At 37.9% G+C, this 27821-nt stretch overlaps 1 protein-coding gene across 1 annotated transcript; it reads right to left on the bottom strand.

The window, feature by feature from the left end:
- Nucleotides 1-868: 868 nt before the first annotated feature.
- Nucleotides 869-25985, bottom strand: TTC39B (tetratricopeptide repeat domain 39B). The gene is made up of 17 exons (XM_009868978.1): nucleotides 25888-25985; nucleotides 22969-23100; nucleotides 20985-21061; nucleotides 18815-18882; nucleotides 16974-17038; nucleotides 16644-16749; nucleotides 15203-15268; nucleotides 13250-13358; nucleotides 12299-12366; nucleotides 12153-12212; nucleotides 11710-11871; nucleotides 10554-10645; nucleotides 10131-10251; nucleotides 9064-9175; nucleotides 5721-5838; nucleotides 1947-2063; nucleotides 869-965 (listed from the first exon to the last, which is right to left on the bottom strand). Exons 1-17 carry the CDS (start codon nucleotides 25980-25982, stop codon nucleotides 869-871), a joined length of 1665 nt encoding a protein of 554 aa, XP_009867280.1. The 5' UTR covers nucleotides 25983-25985.
- Nucleotides 25986-27821: the final 1836 nt, after the last annotated feature.

Below are 27821 nucleotides of genomic sequence, written 5' to 3'. Positions count from 1 at the left end.
AGCAAGCAGTTTCAGTTGTGCCAGTAATTACTTCGGGTAGACATCAGGAACATTTTCTCAGGCTTGGGAAAGACATCCTGTGTAAGTTACAAAATCTCTCTTGGTGTAAATTTTTTTTCAAAAAACAGGTTAAACAAGTCTGTCAGGAACAAGGTAAGACTGTTGATTCTGCTTTTGGGGCAAGAACACAGAGTACATGATCTCTTAATGTCCCTAGTAGCCCTCCTTTTCTACAACTGAAAAGTATCCCCTATAACCACTTATTCTGAGTGAAACTGATCTGCAAAGACACGATACCTGTAGCCCTGCTTAACTTTATCTGACAGTGTAAAAATATTGCACTTCAGACAGCTTCATTTTGTTCCCAAAATGAAATTAAGTCAAAAATGATGATTTTTTTTCCTCTGGAACACAAACTTCAGAATATGGTACGCCAAATGTGGATGAGGTTATCTGCAGACATTACATTTTTGTTCCAGAGGCAAAAAAGGTCTCAAGTGTACTGCAGAAAACCAAACCTTCAAAAAATGCAGAAGTTATCACCAGTTCCACTACATAATGAGCATCTGTTTTCATATAAAAAAATAAAGTGTTTGCATTAAACATTATTGCACCATTAATTTTTTTTTAAATATCCCCCATTCAAGTAAAATATTAAATTATTTTTATCAAACAAAATATAAGGTCTTCCTTAAAATATCAAGTCGATATACTTTATGTGCCGTACAGAAAAGAAGAAAAGAAAGACATATGTCAAATCGGAGATGACAGAAAACAATCAGTAGGTTGTTTCTTTTCAATGATTAAAAAAAAGAATGCAGAAACATTGTATAGGCTATTGTATGCATGAGAAGTACTCCCTCCTCATTCAAGGTGTTGAAGCAGATGACACCTTCAAGCTGTCAAGTGCTGCATGAATTCTGAAGTGCAACCTGGACTCCATAGAGTATTCTTTGTAGTTGTTTCTGCAAATAATAAAGTTATTTTAAGAAAAATATTTTTGGCCTGGTTAAGAGCCTTCATTCCTTCAACAGGAAACAGAGACTGATGCACAGGTAAGTTACAGGACATGCAAAGCTACATCCTCAAACTGCACAGACTTATACCAGTACTAACAATTAAATGTCCTGATAAGCTGAATCTATGTTTTAGCATCTCTTAACAGCCTTCCCAATTACTGAAGTTTGCTGTCAAAAGATGACTAGAAGACTACAGAAAAGAAAGACTGTTAACTGAAAGTATATGTTCACCTTCAAAACACAACTCAGCCAGAGTAATAAAACACAGCTAAATTATATTACTTAATCCAAACAAACAAAAACCCAAAGATGACTGTTATTTCTGTAAAAGGCTTTAGGAGATTGTTTCTAACTCACATTTATGCTATTGCATGATTGGTATACTTCTCCGTACACAGAAGGGGAAAATTCTACCCCATACTACAATCTACAGATGAAGCAGATGTGCTGCTCTACAGTCAATTTAGCTCTCTTCTGTGATAGGATGTGAAAGGAAAAAGGGAGGGGGTCAGAAGTGTGCTGGCTTTTAATACACTCCCACTAACACCTTTAGTGCAGCAGATGTAAGCCCCAGAGCTGCTCTCTGGGACAGAGGCGGTACAGACACTTTCTCCAGACTGTTCAGCTCCATCCCATGCCTGAAGCAGAGCCTCAGCATCTCTGAAGCCTACATGAAAAAGGGACATTTTCCCTTCATACTGTGTCTTGTCTGATACTGTCTACTCCACTGTGTCTGAAGGACAGAGTTTCTTGAAACTGTAAAATTCACCTGTATTGGACAGCTTTTCCAAGTCAAGAACACAGATTTTAAATTATTTGTATCTGAAAAGGGGCTGGCAGGATGAAAACGCAACATGCTTTCATTGCTAAAATTACTCAGTTATTCTTCATCTATAGGCTGATACAAATTAAAAAAGCTTCACTTACTTTGCAGTTTCTATGTATCTTATTGCTTTTTCTTTCTCATCCTGTTGTTTGTACAGAAGACCCAACTCATACAGGGTGAAGGGCACCAGATAATTATCATATTTTATTTGCTTCTCACTAGAAAACCAGAAAAAATACAGAAGTGGTTAATTGTAACCTTTCCTCGAGTGACTAGTTAACTTTTAAATGTAATCATTGTTTGTAAAAGCACACAGCCAGAGAAAATATTTTAGAATATTTTTTTACTAGGTAACTCTGTGCACATTAAATGTATCTGTAAAGAATGGACATAAAATACTGCCAGCATGACCTTCTAGGAGCAAAAATTTATTCTTCCCTGCTTCGTATTTGTATTGTAGTATGTTATGCAAGGTACCACGAACACAATTCTAAGACTGGGACTCTACTATGTGATATAAGTTCAAAACCAAAAAAAACCTCACCCCAAAAAATAAATTGATATAATGTTCACTAGGTTAGGCAGTGTAAGAGAAATACTTCTTCCCACACTCAGAATCAAGATCCCCTTACCCTAGCTTGTCTGAGTAAGTCAGAGAAGTAAAAAAATTCAGCTTTTCCTCAATACAAGAAATTCTCAGAATCACTGTGGCTAGAATGCACCTCTGGAGAACATTGGGTCAAAACCCTTCCTCAGAGGAAGGTCAACAGCAGCAACCACTCCAGAACTGTGTCCACCTAGGTTTCAGGTTATCTCCAAGGATGGAGATTCCACAGTCTCTCCAGACAACCTGTACCAGTGTTTGACCAAATTGATAATTAAAAAAAAAAATCCTTCTGTTTAAACAGTATTTTCCACACTTCAGTCTGCATCCATTACCTTGTGTTCTGCCACACAGGACCACTGAGAAGAATTTTTCTCTCTCTCCCTCTGTTCCTTTCTATTCTCACCCTTCTCCTCCCCTACACTCCCTTCAGGTAACCCTTTCAGGTCTCCTCCAGGCTGAACACTCTCTACTCTCTTGGCTTCTTCTTATATGACAGATGCTTCAATACTTTAATCATCTTTTGTTAGATTTGTTCCAGCATGTCCATGTGTCTCTTATACCATGAGTCCTAGCACTGAGAGGGGAGGAAGGATCACCACTCTCAACTTGCCCACGATACTCTTCCTAATGCAACCCAGGACACTGTTGGCTGTTTCTGTTGCAAAGGCACACCGCTGGTTCATGGTCAGCTTGGGATTGACTGTGGTGCCCAGGATCCCCAATGCATTTTATGTCAAACTGGTCTCCAGCCAGTCAGCCTGTAGCCTGCGCTCACATACGCCGACATTCCTCCCCAGGGTAGGCATTGGCACTTCTCTTTAGTGAACTTCACGAGATTCCTACCAACCCGTTTCTCCAGCCTGTCCTGGTTGCAATGAGTGGCAGCACACCCATCACACTTATCAAACCACTCCTCCCACTTTGTAGGAGCTGCACGTTTGCTGAAGTTGTATTCTGTCCCATCATCCAGGTCCTTAATGAAGATGTTAAAAACTAGCGGCACCAGCATTGAACTGTTCATTATTCTACCGGTGACTGGCCTGCAGCTGACTTCATGCTGCTGATCACAGCCTTCTGAACCCAACCATTTAGCTAGTTTTCAATCCACCGCACTACCCACTTATCTAGTTGACACTAAATCAGTTTGTCTGTGATAGTATTACAGGAGACAGTGTCAAAAACCATTCTAAACTCAAGATAAAGAGCATGCAGTGCTGTCCCCCATCTACTAAGGCAGTCACCTCCCTAAAGACTATAAGGATCCTTAAGCATAATTTTTCTTTCATAAATTCACACTGAGTACTCCTGATCACCTTCATGCTTTTGGAAATGGTTGACAGAATTATCCACACCACCTTCCTAGGGACTAATGAGAAGCTGAAGTTTTCCAGATCCTTAATGTTGTCCCTCTTGAAGACATTTGTTTCCTCTGGTCCTCAGGAACCTGTTCTAATTGGACATGACATTCCAAAGACAATGAACTATCAAAATGTCATTGGCCAGCTACTTCAGCACTCACAGGTATATGCCAAAGCTCTATGTCACCAAATCATAGGATGGTTTGGGTTGGAAGGGATCTTAAAAGACTATCCAGTTTCAACTCCAGTACCAAATCCTTGAGGAACATCGCTCTTCACAGATTTCCATTTGGACTTTGAACTGTTGATCACAACTCTTGAAGAGTGGCCATCTAGTGAATTCCTTATCTACTGAGTGGTCCATCCATCAAATCCATGCCCTTCCAATTTAGAGACCAGGATGTCACATGAAACAGTGTTAAATGTTTTGTACATGTCCGGGAAGATGACATCAGATGCTCTTCCCTTTTCCACCGATGCTGTAACTCCATCCTAAAAGGCCACTAAATTTGTCAGGCAGGATTTGCCCTTGGTGAAGCCATGTTGGTTGCCACCAACTAACTCCTTGTTTTCCATGTCCCCTAGCAGAGCCTTCAGGAGGATCTAGCTGGGCACTGAGTTGAGACTGACTGGTTTTAGATATGTCCATTTGGCCTGGACATAGGTATGTCTAGTCTGTTGATGCTCTTCCTCAACCTGATCCTCCTCCATCAAGGGTCAGCCACTACAGAAGAAGCTGAAGAAAGCATCACGTATCTCGGCCTTTCCTGTTGTCTTTTACAATCAACTCTTTGATTCTTATCTAAATAGAATAACATCAATATTGCAGAATGAAAGAGTTACCTCATCCACCAAGACAAACCTTGAGGCAAACAAAGTGTATCTTAAAGCAAAGAGTCTGCTTATGTGATAAACAGTCTTAAAGTACTATAGTAGCCCAAGAAATGTAGAGAGTAAAGCTGACCAGTCTGCAGATATTTAATTTTGCAGAAAATCTCTCCTGCTCCCCATGCAAAACACTCTGTTTATGAAGAAGCATTGTCTGAAGGTTTTTGAGAAGTCTCAGCTCTAGAAGTCTCCACTGGGTCAATCACCTCTCTAGCAAGATTTTCAGAGACAGCATGCCTTTAGCTTGCAAACAATCAACCCACTGCCCTGTAACTTGCAAGGTCCTTCACTAAAATCTCACTTGGGATCTTAGAAACAAGCAAAAGAAGGTGCAATGGCAAGAAAACTGTAACAAGCAGTAGAATCACACATAACAAACTCACCTTAATTGTAATTTTCCTAAATTATTTATTAGAAAAATTGTGTGTGTAAAAATTGCTTTCTCAGCCTAACTACTCTAAAAAGTCTAAAAACTTTACAACTGCAACCAGTGCATCACTCAATGTTATATAAGGACAAGTTAGTACAGTAGATATGGATCTGCCAAAACTAAGGTATTTGTTAAATCTATAACACAGGAAACAGAAGTTTTCAACCAAAACAAGCAACAACAACAATTTATCATTTACACAGAGAAGCATTCACCAGTGAAGTACTAAATTCTGGGAAAAAAAAACCAACAGGAAATACATAGAAATTATCTTTAATTATATTGATAATTTTGCAAATACAAAAATATTAATCTCAAACGTATGTAGAGAAATGTGTTACCCATCAGTTTGATTTATTTGGTTTAAAGTATCTCACACATAAAACTATATTGTTAAACTGCAATAGAAAAATACTAGCAAAGTTTTGTGGTTCTCCAGCTATTTTCAGGGGTGTTTTAATTCCAAATCCTTAAAAAGATACTGAAGTTTAATTATTTAAAATTATAACAAGACACCTGCTACAGGAGTATCAGAAATTTCACCCAAAGCTACAAAACATAAAGGTTAAAAGTCTGTTTATGTTATTTTTACCTTTGAATTACTTTACTGAAACACAGTTCAGCTTGCATGAGTCTTCCCAAGTGCTTCAGGCAGAGGCCCTTCAGTAACTGTAGCATGCAGGCATCATCCGTATAGTATTCATTGTGACCTAAAAGTAAAAGCAAGATACATCAAACAATTTTAAGACATCACAACAAAGAAAATTGTATTTTCAGTAGGGTATACATATTCAGACTCAGGACCTTGATTCTCAGATTTTTATACCTCAAAACATACATAAACTTCAGGCATAATTTTAAATAGAATCTACTAAAAAAAGATGCGTGCATATCTGTATCTTTCTCTTTAAGTTAAAGGCTAAGAATTAAAAAGAAATGGAAACATCCACATATTCTCCAGTCTTCTGTATCTAGAAGCAAGTAGAAAGCAGGCATAAACTGGCAACAGGTAAAGATTTCTGTACTTGCAACATCATCTAAAATTGGAAGCAAAACCTACAGTGAAACTGAAACCTTTTGCACACCACATTATCTTACTAGCTTTCCCTGTTGCAGACCTCCAGTAGCACCAGTAACCTGAAAAGCACAAGAACACACTAGGACCCTCTCCTCCAGAACTTTTTCAGAAGCATTATTTTGCAGTACAAATTCAGTAAAATCACGTTTATTAGTATTCCCATCATCTCTAACAATTAAGGAGCTTCACTAGTAGTTTATAATATTTAGAAAATTCAAGGAAGTTTTATGTTCAATAGGACTAAAACATCAGCTGAAAAAGTTTTTGTAAAATGATTCAGGAATATAACCTGCACAAGTGCTGTCTTTTTCTGTTGCCTTGGTTTATAGCATCTGTTGTGTGCGGGGAATGGAAAGAAAGGAAAGAATACACATACGGATAGACAGATGGCGGCACATACATTAACAATTCAGGAAGCAAAACACTTCAGATCACGTGGTTTACAACTAATTACCAGCTCTCTAAGGTCACTTATTTTTTTCTTAATAGTCTGCCAAAAAAATCCTACATAAACAGTTATGAAACTTGCAAGACTAAAGCATTTGAGGATTCAGCCAAGTGTTTTGCAGCTACATTCAGGCTTATTTCTGCCTATGTTTAAACCCAAAAAAGTCTTAATAGACAATAATTGTCAGGTTGTGCTTTTAGTAACAGGTTGAAGTCCAGTGGGTGGGTACCCTGCCTTTCCTCTAGCCTGATTTGCTGGGCTAAGTTATTGGATTCACATGACTGTCTCCTAAAGGACTTACTCATTGGAATTACTGAGGGAAAGCACTCATGTCAGTAAAAGCTTGATGGTCTTTAACAACTTCAACTAGTATGCCCCTGGTATTTCCCACAGGAAGAAAAGCTATTTTGCCAAAATACTGACAGTAAATGACAGTGAATGCACAGGCCAACTTAATACAAACAATCTTGCAGTAAATGCAGAACAATCATCTTCCTGCAGGCCTCTGTACCAGAGAAAATATAAGGATTATAAAACATACAAGAAATGGTTTTTTTAAGTTACAAGCTTCTTTTTAATATCTTGGAGATGGCATCACTGTGAACAAGTAAGATTTCAAGAAATCTTGGAGATAATAATAATAATAGTAATAGTAATAGTAATAATAGTAAATCATCATCATCATCATCCTTTCTTGTGTCTTTCATCTATTCCTTCTACCATCTCTCTTTTCAGCTCTACAGAACACAGTACCAGTTTCAATCCTTCACAGATTCCTTACTGTGCCTGTTCACTTGAAGCAAAAGAAGTATCAACAGCTCTCTCTAAGAAGCCTCAATCCCTAAATGACCTTTGTGTATAATTAACACACTTTTTTACAGCACCTTAGCAGTCCTTTAAAGCTATCCAGTACTGACAGCTGCCTCTTAAAATAATATCGTGTCCTTGCCACACTCCACTAATAGCCTTAATCACTTTCTCTGGGTCTCAATTCAGCAGCAATTCTTGTAATCAGAGTCTTGATCTTGTCTGAGTCCGTATCTTTAAAAGCAAATCAGGCTCACAGACGTAAAGTCCAGAACAGAACTACATTTGACTGTTATAGCTAAAAAAAATAAACAAATACATTTCCCACTTGTAATCTGAGTATTTCCATAGGAAAAACATACTCACTTTATTGCTGTTCCTTTTATTTTAGTACCTTGTGCTTCTCTGCTTGGGAACTTGACAGGATAATTACTTCACTGATACAAATGACTAGCACTAGCAGTACAAGCCTCTGCACCAGATTCCCAGCAGCTTCTGCCAGAACCTGCTGCACATAACTCCTTAGAACATTATTTACTGGGAGATGTCTTGTATATTACTACATTTTGGTTTTAATATGACAATTAAAAAAAGGACAAACACTTGATATTTAAGAGGCAATACTACTTTTCCCGCACAAATGTAAAAAACAACATTAAAAAATTAAGAGACCCAATTCAGTCTTGGCCTTGCAAATTACTCTCATTTATTAAACTGTCCAGATTTTACCATTATGCATTTCTTGTGTGTCCTTGTATAATTTTGATCCATCACCTCAGCTTATATGTAAATCATAATTATGTACTTTTACCTTTCATAACTCATGCTTTAATCATGTGGCAAAACTAACTTTTGCTAATTGTTACTAGGTTTCATTACAATATGGGTTTAATAGAAAATATTTTTAGTGAATTATTATTAAAAAAGAATTCATGTGCAAAAATACATTTATACATTCTAGAAGAAGAAGTCAAAAGAGAAGTCTACCACAAAGTTCTCATGATAGGTGTCAGTATCCATCTGATAAAACCTGATAAAGCCAGATATTCCTACAGTAAACCTGTTGTAATAATGGAACTAAATTCCTGTAGGAATAAGTTAAGGACTGATTCTCTAAACATGCTGAACACCTACACTTCAAACACATCAAGATCTAAAACGATGGTAAGAGTTCATTTGTTAAAAATATAATATTTTACAACTAGCAAACATGTTTTATTTTGCCAGAAGTACAAAACCATAGTACTTCATTATTTCCTGTAGTAAAGCGTGATGGAAATTGGTTTAGAAAAAGCACTTTTCAGACATTTAAGAACTAGCAGATTACACTCCCAGAATGCTCTGAGACTAGAATGTGTTGTTAAGAATCAGTTACGTTCTGTAACTAATAACCTCACATGCTTGATTTTTATGTATTCTGCAGCATCAGTCAAGCCACATAAAGAACATTTTGAACACTTTCACACAGCTCAAAAAATCTCCATACTCAGATTTAGTAACATGTTGCCCAAGTCAACACTTACCTCACAGAACATTAGCAGAAAGAAGTACATGTCAGCATTTCTTACTAGCTTATTAATTCGATCGTAACTGATCACTTACTAGTTTCATTCTGTAGAGCAGTTTCTTCTTTTTCAATTGTTACCAGTAAGTTTTCAGTGATGTCTGCTCTTTTTCCCACAACTGCAAAGCCATTCCAGACATACATCATTTCCTAACAAAAAAAAAATAAAAATCCCCAAAAAACAAAACTCAAGATAAACTCATGGAATTGCATAAATATGTAACAGTGTCCTTTGGAAGGCTGTTATGGAACATTTTAAGTACATAAAAATATGCCTACAAAAGCACATTTTAAAAAATGCGAACATTGTCAAAGCCAAAACACTCACTGTTGAGAAGCCCGTGAATAAAAGTATCTGCACAACTTCAAATAATCACCCACAACTGGGTACAGGATATCCTGTCAGTTATATGCAGCTTTACAAAGACAATCACACTTGCCTTAATAATCATTTCATTAAAGTAACATTTAATTATGTAACAACGAATGAGAGTGTTGTACAGAGTTAATGTTAACTAACCGCTGTGCGGTCCCCATGTGTTGCCTGATCTAGTCGAGAGGCGTCCCTGCCCATGACAGGGAGGCTGGATTAAATGATCTCTAAGGTCCCTTCCAGCCTGGGACATTCTATGATTCTATGATATAAAACTTTACTCCATCATCAGAAACACAAGAGCATAATTTGTTCTACTGTATTTGAATTGCAATTACACCTCTGAAACACAAAGCCTGGTATCATTCTGAAGCTGATACAATACATTATTGAAATATTTCTGCTTATATTTCTGCTGTAACTGCATGGGTTTTCAGACGAAGCAAAAACCACACAGGCTTCTAGCTAAAAGATTTAGGTTTTCAGCCTCATGCGGCAAGAGCAATTACTCTCTGTATGTCTGAACTTTGATACAAAAATCTGGCTTCTGCTTTGGACTGAAAATAGTCGGCAGCATGATTCAGCCTCTAGTACATTTCACAAAAAAACCACTATATGAATTAAATAATTACGTGGACACAAACTACCTGACAATACTACTCTTTCTCTGTATAATGAACTACTTATTTCTTTTCCATCTGAAAAGGACAAAAAGGAAGCAAGCATAACTACCAAGACAGGTAATATCAGCTTCACTGGTTGAGAACTTGCATAGCGTCGAGCTTTCCTCACTGCAAACTTCTCAGTTGGGATAGATTTTCCTGCAATTCTCTGTTTTAGACTATCCACTTGTCTACAAGGAGGGAAAACGGAAAACAGAAGTTACTTTATATAATTTTTATTTCATTTAGTAAGATACGCTGTTTGCCTCTGAAATAGCTTAAATTGTTTCACAGCACTTAAAACACAGTTGTCGAGCATATGTTTGCTGATGAAAGCAGCACTTTAAACATTTTGATGCTAAAAGCAAGGAGAAAAATGGAAAAGATGACGGTTATAAGCAGGAAGTAAGTCACACAAGAAAAAGATACTCAATTAAAAACTTTTATATGGAGTATAAAAGACTGAACATGTAGTTGCTTTATAAATATTTACCTGAATAAAGATACAATGTCTTCACCAGTCTTTTTCAAATCATCCTCTGGAAGCATACAGAGAATTGATGCCTTCTGGAATACATATATTGCCTATTTCAAAAAGAAATAGTAAGATATTACCACATCTAATTTGCTGTGTTCAGTCAATATGGTGAGTATTCAAACCTCTCACCCCACATGCTGCAGCAAAGTGCTTTCAGTAGTTCTCAGGCAGGTGGAACTATAGAAGTTTAGCATTTCCTTTGCCACATAATTTATGCTACGATTTTTATTTTTATTTATTTATATTCTAAATAGGTTAGTCAGAATGTTGAAGGTGTCTCCTGCAAAGAACAGGATCATTTATTATACAAATCACTGATAAAGAAATGAGGTTAAAGACATAATTATTCTGAAGTCTGTTAGTGTTACTATCTCCTACATGTAGAGAAGTGCCTCAAAAAAGTAGAAAAAGAATATCTCAGTAGTGATTCAAGGAAAGTTCAGTAACTGGGCTTTGCAGAGGTAAAAAGAAACATCGATAATTATATTCAAGACATTTACACTTCACGCTGAATATTCTATTCTCCTCCTCTTTTGTCAAGAATTGCATGTATCCCCTCTTACATTAAGCATAATAAAACAGTAATCTGGAAAGGAACAGACAAAAATGATGTATGAAAAATTACTTGCATGTTGTGCTTGGTTTGTACTTTGAAAAATGTTTTTATAATGAAAGGGTAGCTACTCTAACTTTTCTAGTGAGACCCTGTCTCCAGGAGCCTTCTCAGTTCATGTCACAAAGCATCTGCTGATCAGGCATGCTCTCATCTGTTTATAAACGCCTAACAAAACAGCATTTTCAGCCAAATTTTATTAATGACTGCTAGAACTTGAGTGTAAGTTAACAGTTTTCCTCTCCATTTCCTTTTCCACAACTCTAGCAATTACCTCTGTTTTCAGAAGGCCTGAAGCATGGCTAAGTTATGGCTCCAGTGCTTCAGTAAGTAAAATAAAAATTCCTTCTTAACCACCCAGTTGAACCTATCATTTGGGTGCTTTGATTACCGCTTTCAGAAGAAAGCAAAAATAACACTTATTGTGTAAATTGAAATGCAAATTTAACTGTGGAGAGGCTACTGGAATATTGTAACAATGTCCACCTGCCCATTTACCTTAGACCACCTGCTCTCTTTGCTGAGCAGGTCTGCATACCGATATGCTTGAAGCCAGTTCTGCTGGAAGGTGAAGCACCACATCAGCTCCCAGTAGCAGAGATGATGAATTTGTTTCCATTCTTGCTGGGCTGCTATGCATTCTTGGAACCTCAGCTGTGCCTATGATGTAGTTAAGTAAGAATGATGAAAATTGGCTCACTTAGAGCTACACACGAGAGCCACGTCTAATTACAGAGCAAGTTCTTTCCCAGCACCCAAGCGGAGAACACCTGACAGTTTCTCAGAGAAAGAGCTGGAATCAATATTAACACTGAACATGAACAGGCGTAAAAGTACAATTATCAGTCCAATTAAATAAGTTACCTCCATGAATTAGATATTTCTTCCCCAAGTTGAACACTGAACAAATAAAAAGCTTAGACAGAAAAATAATAATTTACCTGTTCAAAATTTCCTTTCAGTGTATCTATTCTGGCAGCATAAAATAGAATTATGGAACCCTTGAAAGAAGATGAGAAAAATACCCAGTTACTTTTCAAGATTAGTGAAGTAGATTGGTGTTACAAAATTTATTGATAATACACACATTTGGGAATTTCTGGAGGTAAGGTTCAAGGAGACTGTCGGCTTCCTGAAGGTTGGCTTCCCCCGTACCTAAAAAACATAAAAAACGAAGCTCAATGTACTTAAAAAAACCAAACTTCCCAGATTAAGATTTTGGTTCCCAAATCACATTATGGCATGAACAGACTAATGGATAACTGATTTTATGTAAAAGCAGAATTATTTCATCATATTGTGTTTCTATAAAGAATAATTTTAGTCTTGCAGGTACTAAGTGTTTTCATGATAGCAAATGTATGGAAGTAGAAACAGAATAGAATATATGAATATTCTTTAAACTATTCCATTTTAGATCCTAGTTTTAATTGTTAATCACTTTAATTGCTTTAGCAAGTTAGGAAAACATTCCTCAGCTGTCTCCTTTCCTAATTTTGAGCTCAATAATGAAGTACAGATGATTCAGAAAGAAATGAAGTTCTCCTTAATTTCCTGATGAGCCTGAAGGACAAGGACTAAAGTACTTGCAAATTAAAGAACATGTCAAAGATGCATACAGACTTAATGGTCACTTTTAGCCCCGTATGGCAAAAGCAATTCATTCTCTACATGTTTGAGCTTCCAGCTGAATTGTCTGAGAGTACAGACTTCTTTCTGCAGATAGTTTTTCACAATACCTGATGTTAATTTATGGATAAGGTCATGCCTGAAATTAAAAAGTGTTCTGTGATATTTTGCTGCTGCATGTTGGGACAGCCCTGCAAATGGGAGATGTTTGTATAATGGTATCTACTCTCACTGTTTTCGCAGATATAGCTTTGTCATTCAGAGATATTGATTTTGGATCATAATTAAGTATACAGCAATCTCCTGCTGCAAAGCTAATTGGTCACAGTTTCAAAATTCACAAAAAAAAAAAATCACAATATCTGTCATAGTGTGTAGCGTGACTGAACAGCTACACAGTGGGTCTCACCAAGGATTAAGGAGATGTAAGTATGATAAACCAACAGGGTGAAAGTACACAGAATGGCCCTCAAACTGCTGCCAGATGCGCCTTCCCGTAGTTGACAGAGGCCCAACTCCTAAGAAACATCACAAACACATGCAGAATTAACTATCAGTATACAGAGTTACTATTAATAGTTTCTGACTCCCCCAAATCCAGTTTTCCATTCAGATACAAGCATTCTAGAATTCAGCACTTTGCTATCTCAGATCTAGCAGAACCTTCTCCCAAAGCAGTTCTGACACAGCAGACAGCACTCTGCGAGGAGAAGATCAAGCTAGCACTGAGTAAAAGTACTGATGCACTTCAGTGCTCTGGTGAAATGGGAACACCACACAGACCACGCAGACACACAGGTCTGTATCGCTTCCCCACTGTTTTCTGGCTATGAGACTTTCAGAATAACATCTTTAAATCTATGTTGGCTGAGAAGCTCTCTCAACTGTTACAATGCTACCTGTCAGCAAGACTATTCCTTCACAGAAATCCTCGGTTATCCTCAATTCTCTTCAGCCACTATTCTGACATTCTGATCAAAATATTAATTCTGCTGACACACCAACTTCTGGATATCTTTTCCAGAAGCTACAATGAAACTTGTGAGGCACTGTGGAAAGGAATCTGGATTCATGGAGAATCTTTCAGGTCTTAATACATGAAACTTCTTCCCATCCTTTCCAGTTTATGCCCATTATATGGCCCTTGAATGCTTGGGGGATTATTGAGATGGGTTCAGAGGTTCTCTACTCAAGAGCCGTGGTCTTCAGAAACATGTCAGAAACAGGGGGCCGGTTAGCTCAGTAGGGGGCCAGTTAGCTCAGTCAGTAGAGCATAGCGCTAACAACGCTAAGGTCGCGGGTTTGATTCCCGTTCGGTCCCCATGTGTTGCCTGATCTAGTCGAGAGGTGGCGTCCCTGGCGGCAGGGAGGCTGGATTAAAATGATCTCTAAGGTCCCTTCCAGCTTAGGCCATTCTATGATTCTATGTCAGATTTTAGTAGCTTTGCCTCAAAACAAATACTAACTTAATAAGGCATTTATAGCATAATATCTTGATGAGTTACAGAAGTCAGGAACTATACTAAAAAAATGGGGTGATATGTCAAAATTGTTTATTCTTTTCCTTTCAGCTTTTACTGTCATCAGGGCAAAAATTAGTATTTTACAGAAGACCTTCAGCACGTACCAGGTCTTTCACAGGATGAAACAGAATGAACATGTCTCTACTGAAGTCTAGTTTTACATAAACAGATTGATATTTCTGGGCAAACTAGCAGCAGTAGGACCATATGGTGACTCTTTGTCTCATTAATAACTTGAAGTTTAGTCGCGTATAGTTCTGTGGGTTGCTTTGGTACTGCTTTTGGTGCTGAGGTTCACATGGGTGCTAAAAGAGTTTTAAATGCTTATAAAACAAGGCAAGCTTTACAAAAACAAGGCTATTATCAAAAATACATTACTCATGTAATGACAAAAAGATGCACAGAGATTCCACAGTGACACGTGATATTCACAAGTCCACTGTCCCAAAGAAACGGGGCTGAGATTGTGGGGGAAAAAATAAAGAACCGTGACTCTCCTCTCAGTTACAGGTATGAGGAACTTTAATTTCTGACTGCATAGGCTAGAAAAGAAAGCTGATATCCTCTTCTCAAGGATCAGCAAAAGGAAATGAAATTGCAATTTGAAACTCACTCTAAAGTGGACTAGTCATTTCACATAGCTGTTCAAGACAAAGATATCACCATATGTGCTTTTATGCCTGCATCATCTAGCCCACTTCTCATCTTTTTAACAACACCAAAATACCGACAAACAATACAAATCGTTATACTTTTAGTGTGAAATATACGACATTAAAAGCATTCAGCCTTTATACACGAACAGACTAATTTGAAAAAACAAGTATCAGATCCAATACCCTATTTCCAGAAAATCCAATAAATTCTAAAAGTCGGAGGATTCTTCCTGGTAAAAGTGACAGCATCTGAAACACATTTCAAAGGAAAATAATATATATAAGAACTTGAATACATATTTAAAAAGAAAGGTAAATGCACGATAAACTTCAGTCAGAAATGCCAGCTATTAACGTTAAATGCCACTACACATCAGTGAAAAAGTAAACCACAAAAGAACTCAAAAACAGACATGCATGATCAACAATACTATCAGTCTGTACCTTCAGAGAAACTCAAGACTTTTGATGATCATCAGCATGGAAACAGCAAGAGAGTCCAGCTCTGCTTTTTCAGATAATGACACATTTTTCTGACTTCAGCTGATCACAATTGTTTGAAAAATTGTGGGTCATTTGGAATGAAATTATTATCTATTTCGGTAGTGTTTACAATCTACAGTAGTCATTTTCCTTTACTCCCAATCAAATGACACAACGCTGTCACAAAAGTTCTACTTGTTCCTGCTGCAGGACCATTGAATGAGCAGACCAGCAAGCATACTTGGTTTAGAAATACCATTGCTACCATCCTTTAGCCCTCCATTACATGCATTTTTTTGTTCCCCTTGCAGCTGCACTCTCCACACTCCACATGACAGAAATCTTGCTAAGATCACAACGACCTTTTCAACGTGCATACAAGAAGGTTAGTTTTGAAGGTCAGTTTTTGAAAGCTCGATTCACCCCAAAACATTCTGCCCAGCAGAGAATTTTTCTGTTAAGCTTTGTACTGGGGGCACTTCACGAAGAATAGGAAAAGTCAGAGCACTTGTGGACACAGACATTCACCAGTTGCTTGGGTTTTAAATACTGGCAGGTGCACATAGACCTGAGTTCCGAGCAGAGTCAGAACTGGCCAGCTGTGGTCGGGAATGATACAGAAATTAACATACTAACAGAAATCAACTTTCACCGTTGACACAATGGATGTGAAAAGGAAACTAGTAAATGTAAAGTGCTAGTGGATGTACCTAGTTTTCTTTTGCACAAACTTAGTAAACTACTGCTGAGTCTTCTGAATTTGTCTACAGTATGCTGCTAAATCAAAAGAATAGTGTATACGAGGGTGTTAAAATAAATACAGTCACTCTGGGTACAAGGATGCATAAGATGCATAAGCATCTTAAAAATTTCTGGTACATAAAGGTAGATGTAGCTGCTTTTCCTCTTAAGAAATACATACATAAATTAGTCCAAGAGAATTAAGCACATCAAGAAAGATCCTAAGAAGGCACTCATGCAAAAACTCACTGCAGTTTTCATATTGTTTAAAACCTTCAAAGCTTGTAGCTCCATTTTACAAATGTGTAATTTTTAAAACAGGATTACAGTACTGTATCTGCAAACAAAGAATCCTACAGAATTATCTCAATGGCTCTTCTGTAGTCTGAAAAAGTCATACCAAGTTGAATGCTCCAATTCCAAGTTTTACTCCTCCTTCAAACTGGTAGTAAGTTTCATTTTTGCTTTTGTTCCCCTGACTCATCTGTAGCACCTGATAGCATTCTCTTTTGACACATGAAAAAAAAGAGGAGGGAAGGGAAAACACAGCTTAATGACTGTACTTCATATAATTTCTATTTTTACTACAGAAATATTATTATATTATTTTATATTTTTTATCATTATTATTAAATATTACTATAGAAATATTTCCTGATATTTCAGAAGCATTAATGTAACTGCACCTGCTTATAGCAATGTCGCATCTGAGTGTTTTCTAATGCCTTACTTGTATATTTGGTAACTCGTCCTAATTTTGAGGCCACCTTTGATAAAGTTGATCATATTTTCATCCTGGAAGAAAAAAAAAATAACTGTACAAAAATGTGCATTCTGCTATTATGTATAACACATACATAACATCTTCCAGCTACATTTACTTATAACTTAACAGTCATCAGAAATATTGAAAGATATTAGACTCATCACTGAGACTGAAATTAACAGGTGCTTTAAGTTGTCAGGGAAATATTTCCCTGGTATATGTCACATATTTTAAGAGCAGCGTTTAACAGGATTTCCAATGCGTATTAATGAAACTAGAAAGCTCTCCACCAGATGGTGCTGTAGGAACTTTTCAGAAACCTTTGAAATCCTGATTCTGAACACACAAGCAAGCACAGAACCTGCCAGAAGACAAACCAAAGAACGAAGGCCCTGAACAGATGAATTCTCACTGCCGATCAGCAGTAACTACATGTACTGCCCAACGTGCAGGCATTTCAAAAATGCACATTTAAATACTTGGGGACAGCATATACAACATGGAAAACGAAAAAGCACAAAAAACCACCTTGGAATCATCAACCAAAGGGAATTCTGGCTTCCTTAAAAGGGTTATTAAAAAAAAAATTGTTTTGTCTGCAAGACTGATGACCCAAACAGAAGTGCTTCCGTGCAAGCATTCTTGCTACCTCCTTCTGAATGGTTACATTTTCATTATGATCCTCAGAAGAATCAAGGTCAGTCAAGGATGAAAAATATGGGGCATGACAGCAGTCAGCAAAGTTGGATGCCAAAGTCAACTGCAACAGTTCTCTGACATGATGAACAGTATAATCCTGTTTTTTTTCATTTTATACAGTCCTAAAATCACCTGCTGTTTAAAAACTCTCTTCATGCTTAAAAAAAAGCGCCACAAAACAAAAAGAAGTTTGCTGCCAGTTGGTTAGTAAAGGAGAAAGTCAGTTATAGGGAAGGCTGGCATTTCATTAATACTTCCTGACAATTCCAGCTAACCACTGTGTTAAGTGGTTTATCAAGGTTGGCCAAAATAAGTTTTTAGGTCCATCGGATCTTAGAATCGTTGTGCCTTGCTTCTTCATCATAATTAATATCTGAAGGGATTATCTAAAATTTAGTCATTAAACATTTGTAAAACGCTCACATATGGAAAAACATATGGCTAACAACTAGCAAATCCTGTTTGCAGGAAGAAGATTTTAAATCGAAGTCTGAAAACACTGTAGCACAAAGTCCCTGAACCACAAGCTAAATATGAAATGCCACATAGCATTAAACGGCAGATCTTTCTGTGAACTGAATTATTACCTCAGCAATGCTAAGGCGTGCTCATTTTATAAACATTCATTACTACATTGCTCCTGACACCACGTCAAAAATGCATACTGAATTTGGAGACAAGTGCACATCAGCTGAAATTTCATTACTTGGGAAACATTCTATCCTTTTTGTGCAAAATAAGACTGGCACCTTGAAACAAAACATTTCCTCATGCTTGAACTGGTTTTTTAAACAAGTGCTGGACACTGTTAGATGCAATACAAGTCATTTAAACGTACCACCTGTACAAGACTGCAATATACCTTAGGTTTTTGGTTTCTAGGTATCAATAACACCTCTGGTTATTCACAGAAACAAAGAGAGGATTTTTCTGAGTAGCACAGCATTTACCGTACCTTTTAGTGACTGCCATTATATAACATTCATTCACTAGGAATATGTTTTGTTTTTAAAAACCGTATCTCTTGTGGGAACCATGTTTTACAAGTACTAACACTTTTCCATTAAACAGCTACACGGAGATATAGAACAAACAATTGACTTCACCTGTACAAAGGTCAGAGCTGCTTTCTGTAGTAAGCATTCAGCATAGCAGATTTCAGCATGCATTTCCTCTAGATAAGAAAGAAAAGTTATTTACTGTCAGCACAGTTACTGTCAATACTCTCTTCTTGAGGTCAATGGTACAAATAAAATGCTGCCAAGAAAAGAAAAAAAAAAGGCAAGATTCTGCTGTTGCTGTTTTGGTAACTGCTGAATAATAGCTGCAACACACAAATCCGAAGTCTTCTATTTCAATTCTCAGACAAAAAACTTTGATCTTCCAAGAGCTGACTTCAGCCTAGGGCAAAACCTACTTGTCATTCTGGAGGATGATCTATACCTTCCACTGATCCTAAGTTTAATTATCAGCCTACAGCAACTAAGTCTTCCAACCCTCCTTCCATGTCACAAAGAAAACTTTATGGACGAACGGCAACACTCACTGTGACTCAGGGTTTTCCTAAGTCCAATACGACATTATGAACAGCTTTTCAACGAGGCATGCTCACCAAACCAAAAACAACCCAGGCAGACTTTCTGTCCTCATGCAGCACTAAAGTACATTTGACGTAACACATGACACAAGTTGCTCTGCACCCATGCTGCAAGAACAGCCACATGCACAAGGCTGCTGTATTTATAGTGCACACATGGTGAGTTTGAGGTGTCCAGTATTAAAAGGATTCTTTTGTGTCAGGTTAGAAAAAAATGCATACTTGACTCAGCCCAAATCAGAACTAGGAGATCAGCATTTTCAGAGCCATGAACAATGTACTGATACCATTTCCCAAAACACCTTAAGGCAAAACAGACAAGCACAAAACTTGTTAATACATTCAGATTCCAATGTAACTAATGATAACTATGTATTCCATAGCATCAATGACTCTTAAAACCTTGTGTTGTTAAGGATACTCCTTTCTTAACTCATGCATGCTCAGAGCCAAAGGAAAAAAATAGGCTGAATCCTCATTTTGAGAAGAGTTGCATTCAAATTAAAATCCCCAACATACAGGTGGTTTGTTTGGTTTTTACTGTAATACTGTTGTGGTTTGACTCTCGCCAGCAGCCAGGTGCCCACAGAGCTGCTTCAGACTCAATTTTGGGAGAAATTACTTAAATTTATTAAAAGGACAAATCAGAGAAGAGTAGTGAGAAATAAGAAAAAAACAGATCCTAAAACATCTGCCCCCAGTCCCTTCCTTCTTCCTAGGCTCAACATCAGTCCCAGTTTATCCAACTCCTCCCACGGAGCATTGTAGGGGCACAGGGAATGGTGGTTAGGGTCAGCTCATCCAATGTTGGTTCTACTCTTCCTTCTTCCTCTGGAGGAAGACTCTTTACACTTCCCTAGGGCCACTGCGGGGTCCCTTTCATGGGAGACACTCTTCATCCACACTTCTCCAGCGTGAGTGCTCTCATGAAGGGCAATTTGTCACAAACTGCCCAGTGTGAGTCACCTCACGAGGGGCAACCCACCCCTTGTGAGTCTGAGGTGCAGTCCTTCAGAGGAAACTGCTCCAGCGTGAGTCCCCCCGCGGCATCACCAAAGTCCCACCAGCCAACCTGCTCCAGCGTGGGCATTCACTCTTTCACGGGCTACAGGTTCTGGCAGCCACAGGTCCCTTCAGGCATCCACCCGCTCCGGTGTGGGGTCCCCCACAGGCCACAGGTGGACATCTACACCCCATCACCTCCGTGGGCTTGCAGGGGGATAGCCTGCCTCACCATGGTCTTCATCACAGCCCGAGGGACCCTTTGCTCTGGTGCCTGGAGCACATCCTCACTCCCTCCTTCTTCACCTTGGTGTCTTCACATATTCTCACTCCTCTGTCTCTCTACCAGCTGTTGTGTGGCGCAGTTCTTTTTCCCGGTTTCTTAAATATGTTTTCACAGAGACATTCCTCTCCTGTCATTTTACTGACAGGCTCAGTACCGGCCAGCGGCAGATCCCTCTTTGGAGCCAGATGGCATTGGTTCTATCAGACTCGAGGGAAGCTTCTAGCAGCTTCTTGCAGAAACCACCCCTACAGCCCATCCTGCCACCAAAATCCGGACAGGCAAACCCAATACAAATACACTAGTCAAGTTATAGAGTTAAGCATACTTGAACACATTAGTAAGGTGTTTCTGAGCTTTTTTCACTTTGTTAATTATATTATAAACCACTTACCTTCACTTAACTGATCCACTGATTGTTTAGAAACTAGATTGGACAAGGATTCCACCACTGTGCTTCTTTTTCTAAATCTAAATCAGTTGTACATAGAAGAGAAATCCACACGGCATGAGTGACATTTCAACACTAACTTGAACTTAACTATTTATAATTCTTAAACATTTCTAACGACAATTTATAGGTCTTCTTAGTACACTGATGGTTTGCTAATAGCTGCAATTCTTTGAGTAGTTCCATCATGGCCACCAGGACGTATCTAGGCTCAGAAGCCGACACAACCTTAACTGATGTTCCAAGGTGTTTAATCCAGTAGAAATGTACAAAAGCTTCCACCCCACTTTCACCCACTGGCTGCAGAGGTCTCTCTGATGCTAGGCAAGCCACACCTGAACTGGACTTCAAAGTTTCATGAAGTATTTTTTTTCCATTTTCTTAAACCTGCACTCAGAATTAGAATGAAAAAAAATGAAAAAAAGTTCTGTTTTCAACATAAATGTAACATAACTACTTCAGATTTTATGGCATTTATGCCAGATAACAATGGAAAAACAGTCACGTATTTTACTTTCAATAGATCTCAACTGTCCATGTTTTAAATTGGTAGTTTATTTTAGTACAGAGTTCCCAAACTGCATTTGTTACTATTTACAAACAACTCAGCTTTACGAAGAAGCTAAAGAAACAATTCTACATTCAGAAAAGGAATGTACTTTTTAAGCCAGGAAGTAATTGATTTTCATTACTTATAAATAACAACCATTAGCTTACTGTTTACACTGTTCTGCATATTGAATAATGCCATATCTTGACAATGAGATTATGACAATACATGTTAACTTAATGCATACCAAAAAAATAGCCAGTTAAGGTACATGTAGTTTTGGCACTTCTTCAACTTGGAGCGCTTGACAGACCAGACAAGACCACTTATGTATAAGCTTTCTATCCTGCAGAATCAGAGGCCCTTATTGAAACTACTTGAATTTCAAAGAAGCACCTAATTTTCAGACATAATAAATAATACATAGTTCAGATGAACTGTGAATCAATAGCATATCTGAAAAAGAAGCAGAAACTGCTGACCCTTTATTTTCTTCAAGTGGTATCTGGTAATTTTGTCCAGTTTCCTTTTCTTGTGCTTGTTAGTGTTGCAGAGGTAATGATAAATATCTAAACCAAGAACATTTGGAGATAATTTCTTGGGAGACCATTAATGATAAATTATGATCCAACTAATATGATGAACCAGCAGTACAGCAGAATAAAGGAGTCATTTCTGTTTTTGTCAGAGGCTTGTTAAATACTTTAGCTTTGACAACTCATTTTCTAACTTTATTTTTAATTAAGATATTAAGGTCACTAATAACTTTTATCTTCTACTCTATTTCATTGCTGTTCCAAGCAGCACCAGAAGCAAAAAGTTCAGATCATTCTTGACAGGAATAAAAGTCTTTAAGTTTTAAGGTAAGATAAGTACTTACATTTGTAACAATAACAAAAGAAATCGTTTTGGTTTTAGAAGAAACCTCAGTATACCTTTAACCCTATTAGACTATCTGGTTCACCTTTGAAAACAACTTTTTTAAAAAAAGTGTTTCCATGATGAAAAGAAAAATTCAAAATATGGAGCTTTTAAATTATTGATCCCCAACAAGAACAAAAAGTCACAGGTTTAAACAACTCAGACAGTTCAACCACATAGTATTAGCTTACATCTAGGTCCACAAAGCCAGCCAGCCATTTAAGTAACTGTAGAGGCTATACAGGCCCAGATTTCACAAATCTGTTGTTCCTGCAATACTGGGGAACATATCTTTACCAATAACAATTGGATAGTGAGACTTACTCCAACTTTTCACATTTACATCATCACCTTACTGACAATAGCCTGCTTTGATATCATAGAGACAGCTGGGATACCTTACGAAGAACACTTGGTGAATGAAGTACCTCATAAATGTTCACTGCTCGGACTCACCTTTGGCAGGTTTGCAAAGCCTCCTTCATTGTAGAAATTCCCATTTGTATATCCTGCTGTTCAAAGGTCATAGCAGCTTGCATAACTAAAATAGTGCTGTACCCAAGCGCATGGTACATACTATCTTTAGACCTAGAGCAAACATATAAGTATTATGCAACAAATTATGATACACTGAGCAGAATTTCAAATTGCAATACAAAATTAAATGCTGACACAGTTGCGTTGATTTGTGAAAAGACAGAATGATAAGGCCGTAAAGTAATGGACACAGGAACATAACCCAGCACGTATCTCTTCCACTAGGTTCTACATGTCTGTCTCCAAAGGGAACTGTTGTAGTAAGTTCCAGAAAATACCCAAACTGAGTTGCACAAACATTTGCACTTAATTATATCCCATTTATAGTCCACAAGTACAGCTATTTAATTTAGCTAATTAAGTCTTGACATAAATACTCATTCATCTACTTTCACTTATCCTAAGAAGCAAGGACGTCCTCCAAATATTACTATGTGATTCAAAGACACAAATATCTGCATTTGTGTCATACAAGTGTCAGAACACATATGCTTAGTCCTGCATAAAAGGCTACACTGAACCAGCTCAGCTTTCATCATATGACGACACAAAGAAAAAAAAAATTATTTAAACCTACCAGTTGCAGCAGCATTATTGCCAACTCTATGTCAGTCAAATTCAGGTTTTGCCTAACCAAATTTCAAGAGATTCAAAATGAAACCTACAAGGTCTTTACTCTGAGGGTGGTGAGGCACTGGAACAGGTTACCCTGGGAAGTTGTGGATGCTCCATTCCCGGAAGTGTTCAAGGCTAGGTTGGATGGAGCCTTGAGCAACCTGATCTAGTGGGAGATGTTCCTGCCACGGCAGGGAGGTGGAACTAGACGATCTTTGAGGCCCCTTCCAACCCAAATCATTCTATGATTCTATGATAACCCCTTTGGCAGCCTCTCCAGTACTGTACTACCAATATATTCTTTTCTAATGTCCAGTTTGAACCTCTTAGGCCTCAACTTGTGGTGACTGCCTCTTGTTTTACCATCTACCACTACACAGTAGGATGTTTGTCTTTGCAACTTCCCCTCAACAGCTCTGGACCGCTGTTAAATTAATGCCCAAGTCCCCTTTTTGCCAAACCAAAACAAACCCACTTCTCGCAATCTTAATGAGTCAGAAGTTCTAGTCTTCTAGCCATGCTGCTAACTCTCTGCTGGATGCTCTCCAGTTTCCTCAACATTTTTTCCTCCTGCTAAATCAAGGGCCTACCCACCAAACACAGTTTTGAAGACAGAAAACTTGGGCAGAGTCAAGGAAATAGTGCCTATTTCTTAAATATATCAAAACTTTCCCTAAAATTTTTTCGTTATTGAAGGACTTAAGTTTAACTTTCATTAAAAGTCTGTTTTTCTGTAAAATAATTGGGATTTTCTTTTTTAAAGGTGGCTTTTTGTTTCCTTGCTACACTAAGTCATCTTTTGCAGATACAGGCTATTGTCCTGCTTGAGCTCAAAGTCTGCTAGGTGCTATGGACTCAAAGCATCAAAACCATGGAGCTTAGAATATTTTTTTTTAAATTTCACAGCAAACATCAACTAAAGCAAATACTTCGCTGTACATAAAGGCACTATTGTATGAAACACTTTTTGTTTTGTTTTACAATACAAGATTAAATATATATATACGAAACATACAAGAAACGTTTGGGTATTACATGTGTGTATTCAGTAATAGACACATGCACAATCTTTGCAGAACTTAGTACTTTGCAATATTACGCAGAAAATGTTTTTTGCATACACAAGTGCAGGTGGGCCTTGTCAAAGCATTGCCGTATCACAAATAACACTGTACAACACTCAGAGAAGAGAGCTTCGGTGTGAAAACAGCTAATTTGAAAAGGTGTTATTCCTGCCTGTCTCCTCTACACTTGAGTTCTCCATGCCATTAAAACCAAAACACGACAGCTGTGTCATCCTGCAAAGGTTTCATTTAACAGTGTTCTTTCACTTGTCCATACTACTGATCTAGTAATACCACCCCATGATTCTTAACCCAGTCTTACTATCACTAAACTGCAGAGTAAGAACTTCACCCTGCTTTACTAACACAAGTCACAGATATCTCTCACTGATGCATCCCTCAACATAGAATCATAGAATGGCCTAGGCTGGAAGGGACCTTCGAGATCATCTAGTCCAACCTCCCTGTTGTGGGCAGGGACGCCACCTCTCGGCTAGATCAGGCAACACATGGGGACCGAGCAGGGACATCATACGCATCTTTAAGAAATAGACAGGAGAAGGACAGGGAATGGGATTCATATCCCAGTCCTAAAGAACAGCCACCCAGACTGCACCCCACACAGCCAAAGGTAAGCTAGGTTTATCCTACAAACCTTTCAGTAGACTTTAGTTCCCAACTGCCATGCTTTCCTCCTTAGTAGAGCAAAGGCAACAGAGGAACAGGCAGAATTGGTCAGAAGATCAAAAGGCAGGCTTTTGTATTCACACTACTGTGACTCAAATGTAACATAAAAAGCAACAAAAAGAGGATGCTGAGTTCCATTTTTGTTTTCTTCCCAGAACAGTTCCATTGTACAAATTCTGTCATCAAAGACACACTGGATAAGGTCTTGCTCCCCTGCTTTTCCCCTCTACACAGGGATAGACAGCTTGAACGATGAACTCTAACAGACCAATCCAGTGCTTCGTCAACAAGCTTTGCCATGCTCTTAAGCAGAAAGAAGTGCACTGCTAAAAAGATACTGAGTAATATTTTTGACCTAAAGAGAATAAATGACAACTACTATTTTCAGAGGCCTTAAATTAATCTTCAGCTATCACATAGGATAATTTACACTATCTGCAAACAGTAACTTCAGCAAGTAACTGAACCTCACCATGGTCGAAGTAATTCCAGAGCTTCAGAGAACTTATTGTTCAGAAATAAATTCAGTGCCATTGAACATTCTTCCAGAGCACACTTGAGATCCATTTTGGACGCCCTAAAAGAAAATTATTTTCTTTAGTCAAACTGCAAATTTAAACACAAAATTAAAATACTTTTTTTTTCCTTATATAACATAGTAAATCTTTTATAGCAATTATATTAATTGTTTCTAAAATCTAGCTTTACAAAAACAAGTCATTTGCTTACCACTTTACACATGCTACATGGGTGTGCCATGCCCTCTTTGCTTATTTAAGTAATGTCTACAGCTGTTTCAGCTTTTTTTTTTTTCACATCAATATGCAATAGGGTCATTTTTACTGCTACTTACATAACTAAAATACTCAAAACTTATCACTGTGTCCAAGCTTTCAATTCTCTGTATCAGTACAAATGCAGTTTCAGACTAAATCTCCAGAGGTGATAAAATAGTATTTTCGCTTAAGAAAGCAGTAAGCAGACGCTCACTCTGTGAACAGCTATGCCAAAAATAGTCCTGTCAGAAGCCTGCAGCTATGCCAAAAGCTTCTGCTCCTCATAATTCACTTCAAGTGAAATCACATGCACTTGCTTCAGAGGAAGCCATCTAACAAAACCACTACCTCAGCCAATTTTATCTAGAAGACAGGAGCACGCATAAATTGCTCCATGAGCAAAACTGGCAGCAAACCGGACATTGACAATAGTAACAAATAGCTAGAAGCTATACAGCTTTCCATGTGCACATCTGGATCTGGGAAAGATAATCTGTCTATAGCCTTCAAACAACAGGTTTAGGCTCAATAATGGGTTTATCCAAGTAAGGTTAAGCAGTAGTAAGTAACAGATCATGTCAATGAGACGTATATCTAAGTGTTGACCAGAAGGGAAGAACCCTGAAGGAGCAATTTAAAAAGAGAAATTACACAGGAGTGCAGCTGCTCAAAATCTGACAGGAATACACATACAAAGCACGTCAAAAAAAGGAGGGGAACATGAAAATATGATTGGACAGGTTTTTACACAGATTTATCAATTTCCCCTACCCTTCTTCTCTCTCCATCACCCAAAAGCTTTAAAAACATTGGCTCTGGGTTTTTTTATTACTTCTGGAGCAGAAAATTTGGATAAGGCTAGATGACATCCTGAAACTTTCAGCTTTATTTTCTGTCATTTTCAGTAGCAGTACTTGAAAAAAATCACCTTCTATAGAAAAATAAAATCTCAAACTCAACATTTGGAAATCACTATGTATTTATTATTGAATAGACCTAGAGGCAAATCCTGCCCTTCATACTGTTGTGAATTTCCCAACAGCTGAAACCCAGCAGTTTTACCACAAGACTTACTAACAATTTTAAATATAACACCTCTATTTTCTCCCATACTGGGATTCAACTTGATTGTTATGTATACACTTTTAAGATTTACATAATTTTATGTAGTAAAAATCCACAGCTCTTAAAAGCTAAAACATTCGCAGCTTTGCTTTAACTGTTACCATAAAATGCTTCCTAAGCTTTCACAGCCTTCAGCTGCAGGAAAAGTCATATTCTCAATGTAGTCTACAGTTCCAGTCTCCACCAGTCCAACTTCTGTTGTACCACTGTCACACACCACCAGAGAAAGGGCACTGTGGTGACCCAGCTGCCCAGAACAAGTCTCACCAGCAAAGCGGCTGCCTCTTCTCCCATGTGCATTAGGTTCTTGCCAGCCCATCACACTCCAGGTTTCATCCTGACATCTAGTCCTACATGAGGGCCTGGGGAATTGAGGCCCATGTCTGCCTGACTGTAGACGTTACAAGGAGAGGTGCCAAAGCCTTCATGAGCCTGTACTGATTAGGACTCTGTGGTTACTGGAGAGCAAATCTACAACATTTGTATTCTCTTCACTGACAGCCTT

Source organism: Apaloderma vittatum, unplaced genomic scaffold (assembly GCF_000703405.1).
Source record: "Apaloderma vittatum isolate BGI_N311 unplaced genomic scaffold, ASM70340v1 scaffold1180, whole genome shotgun sequence".
Classification (NCBI taxonomy): Eukaryota; Metazoa; Chordata; class Aves; order Trogoniformes; family Trogonidae; genus Apaloderma; species Apaloderma vittatum.
Note: the sequence above shows the minus strand (reverse complement) of the source record. Positions and strands in the feature narration are given on the sequence as shown.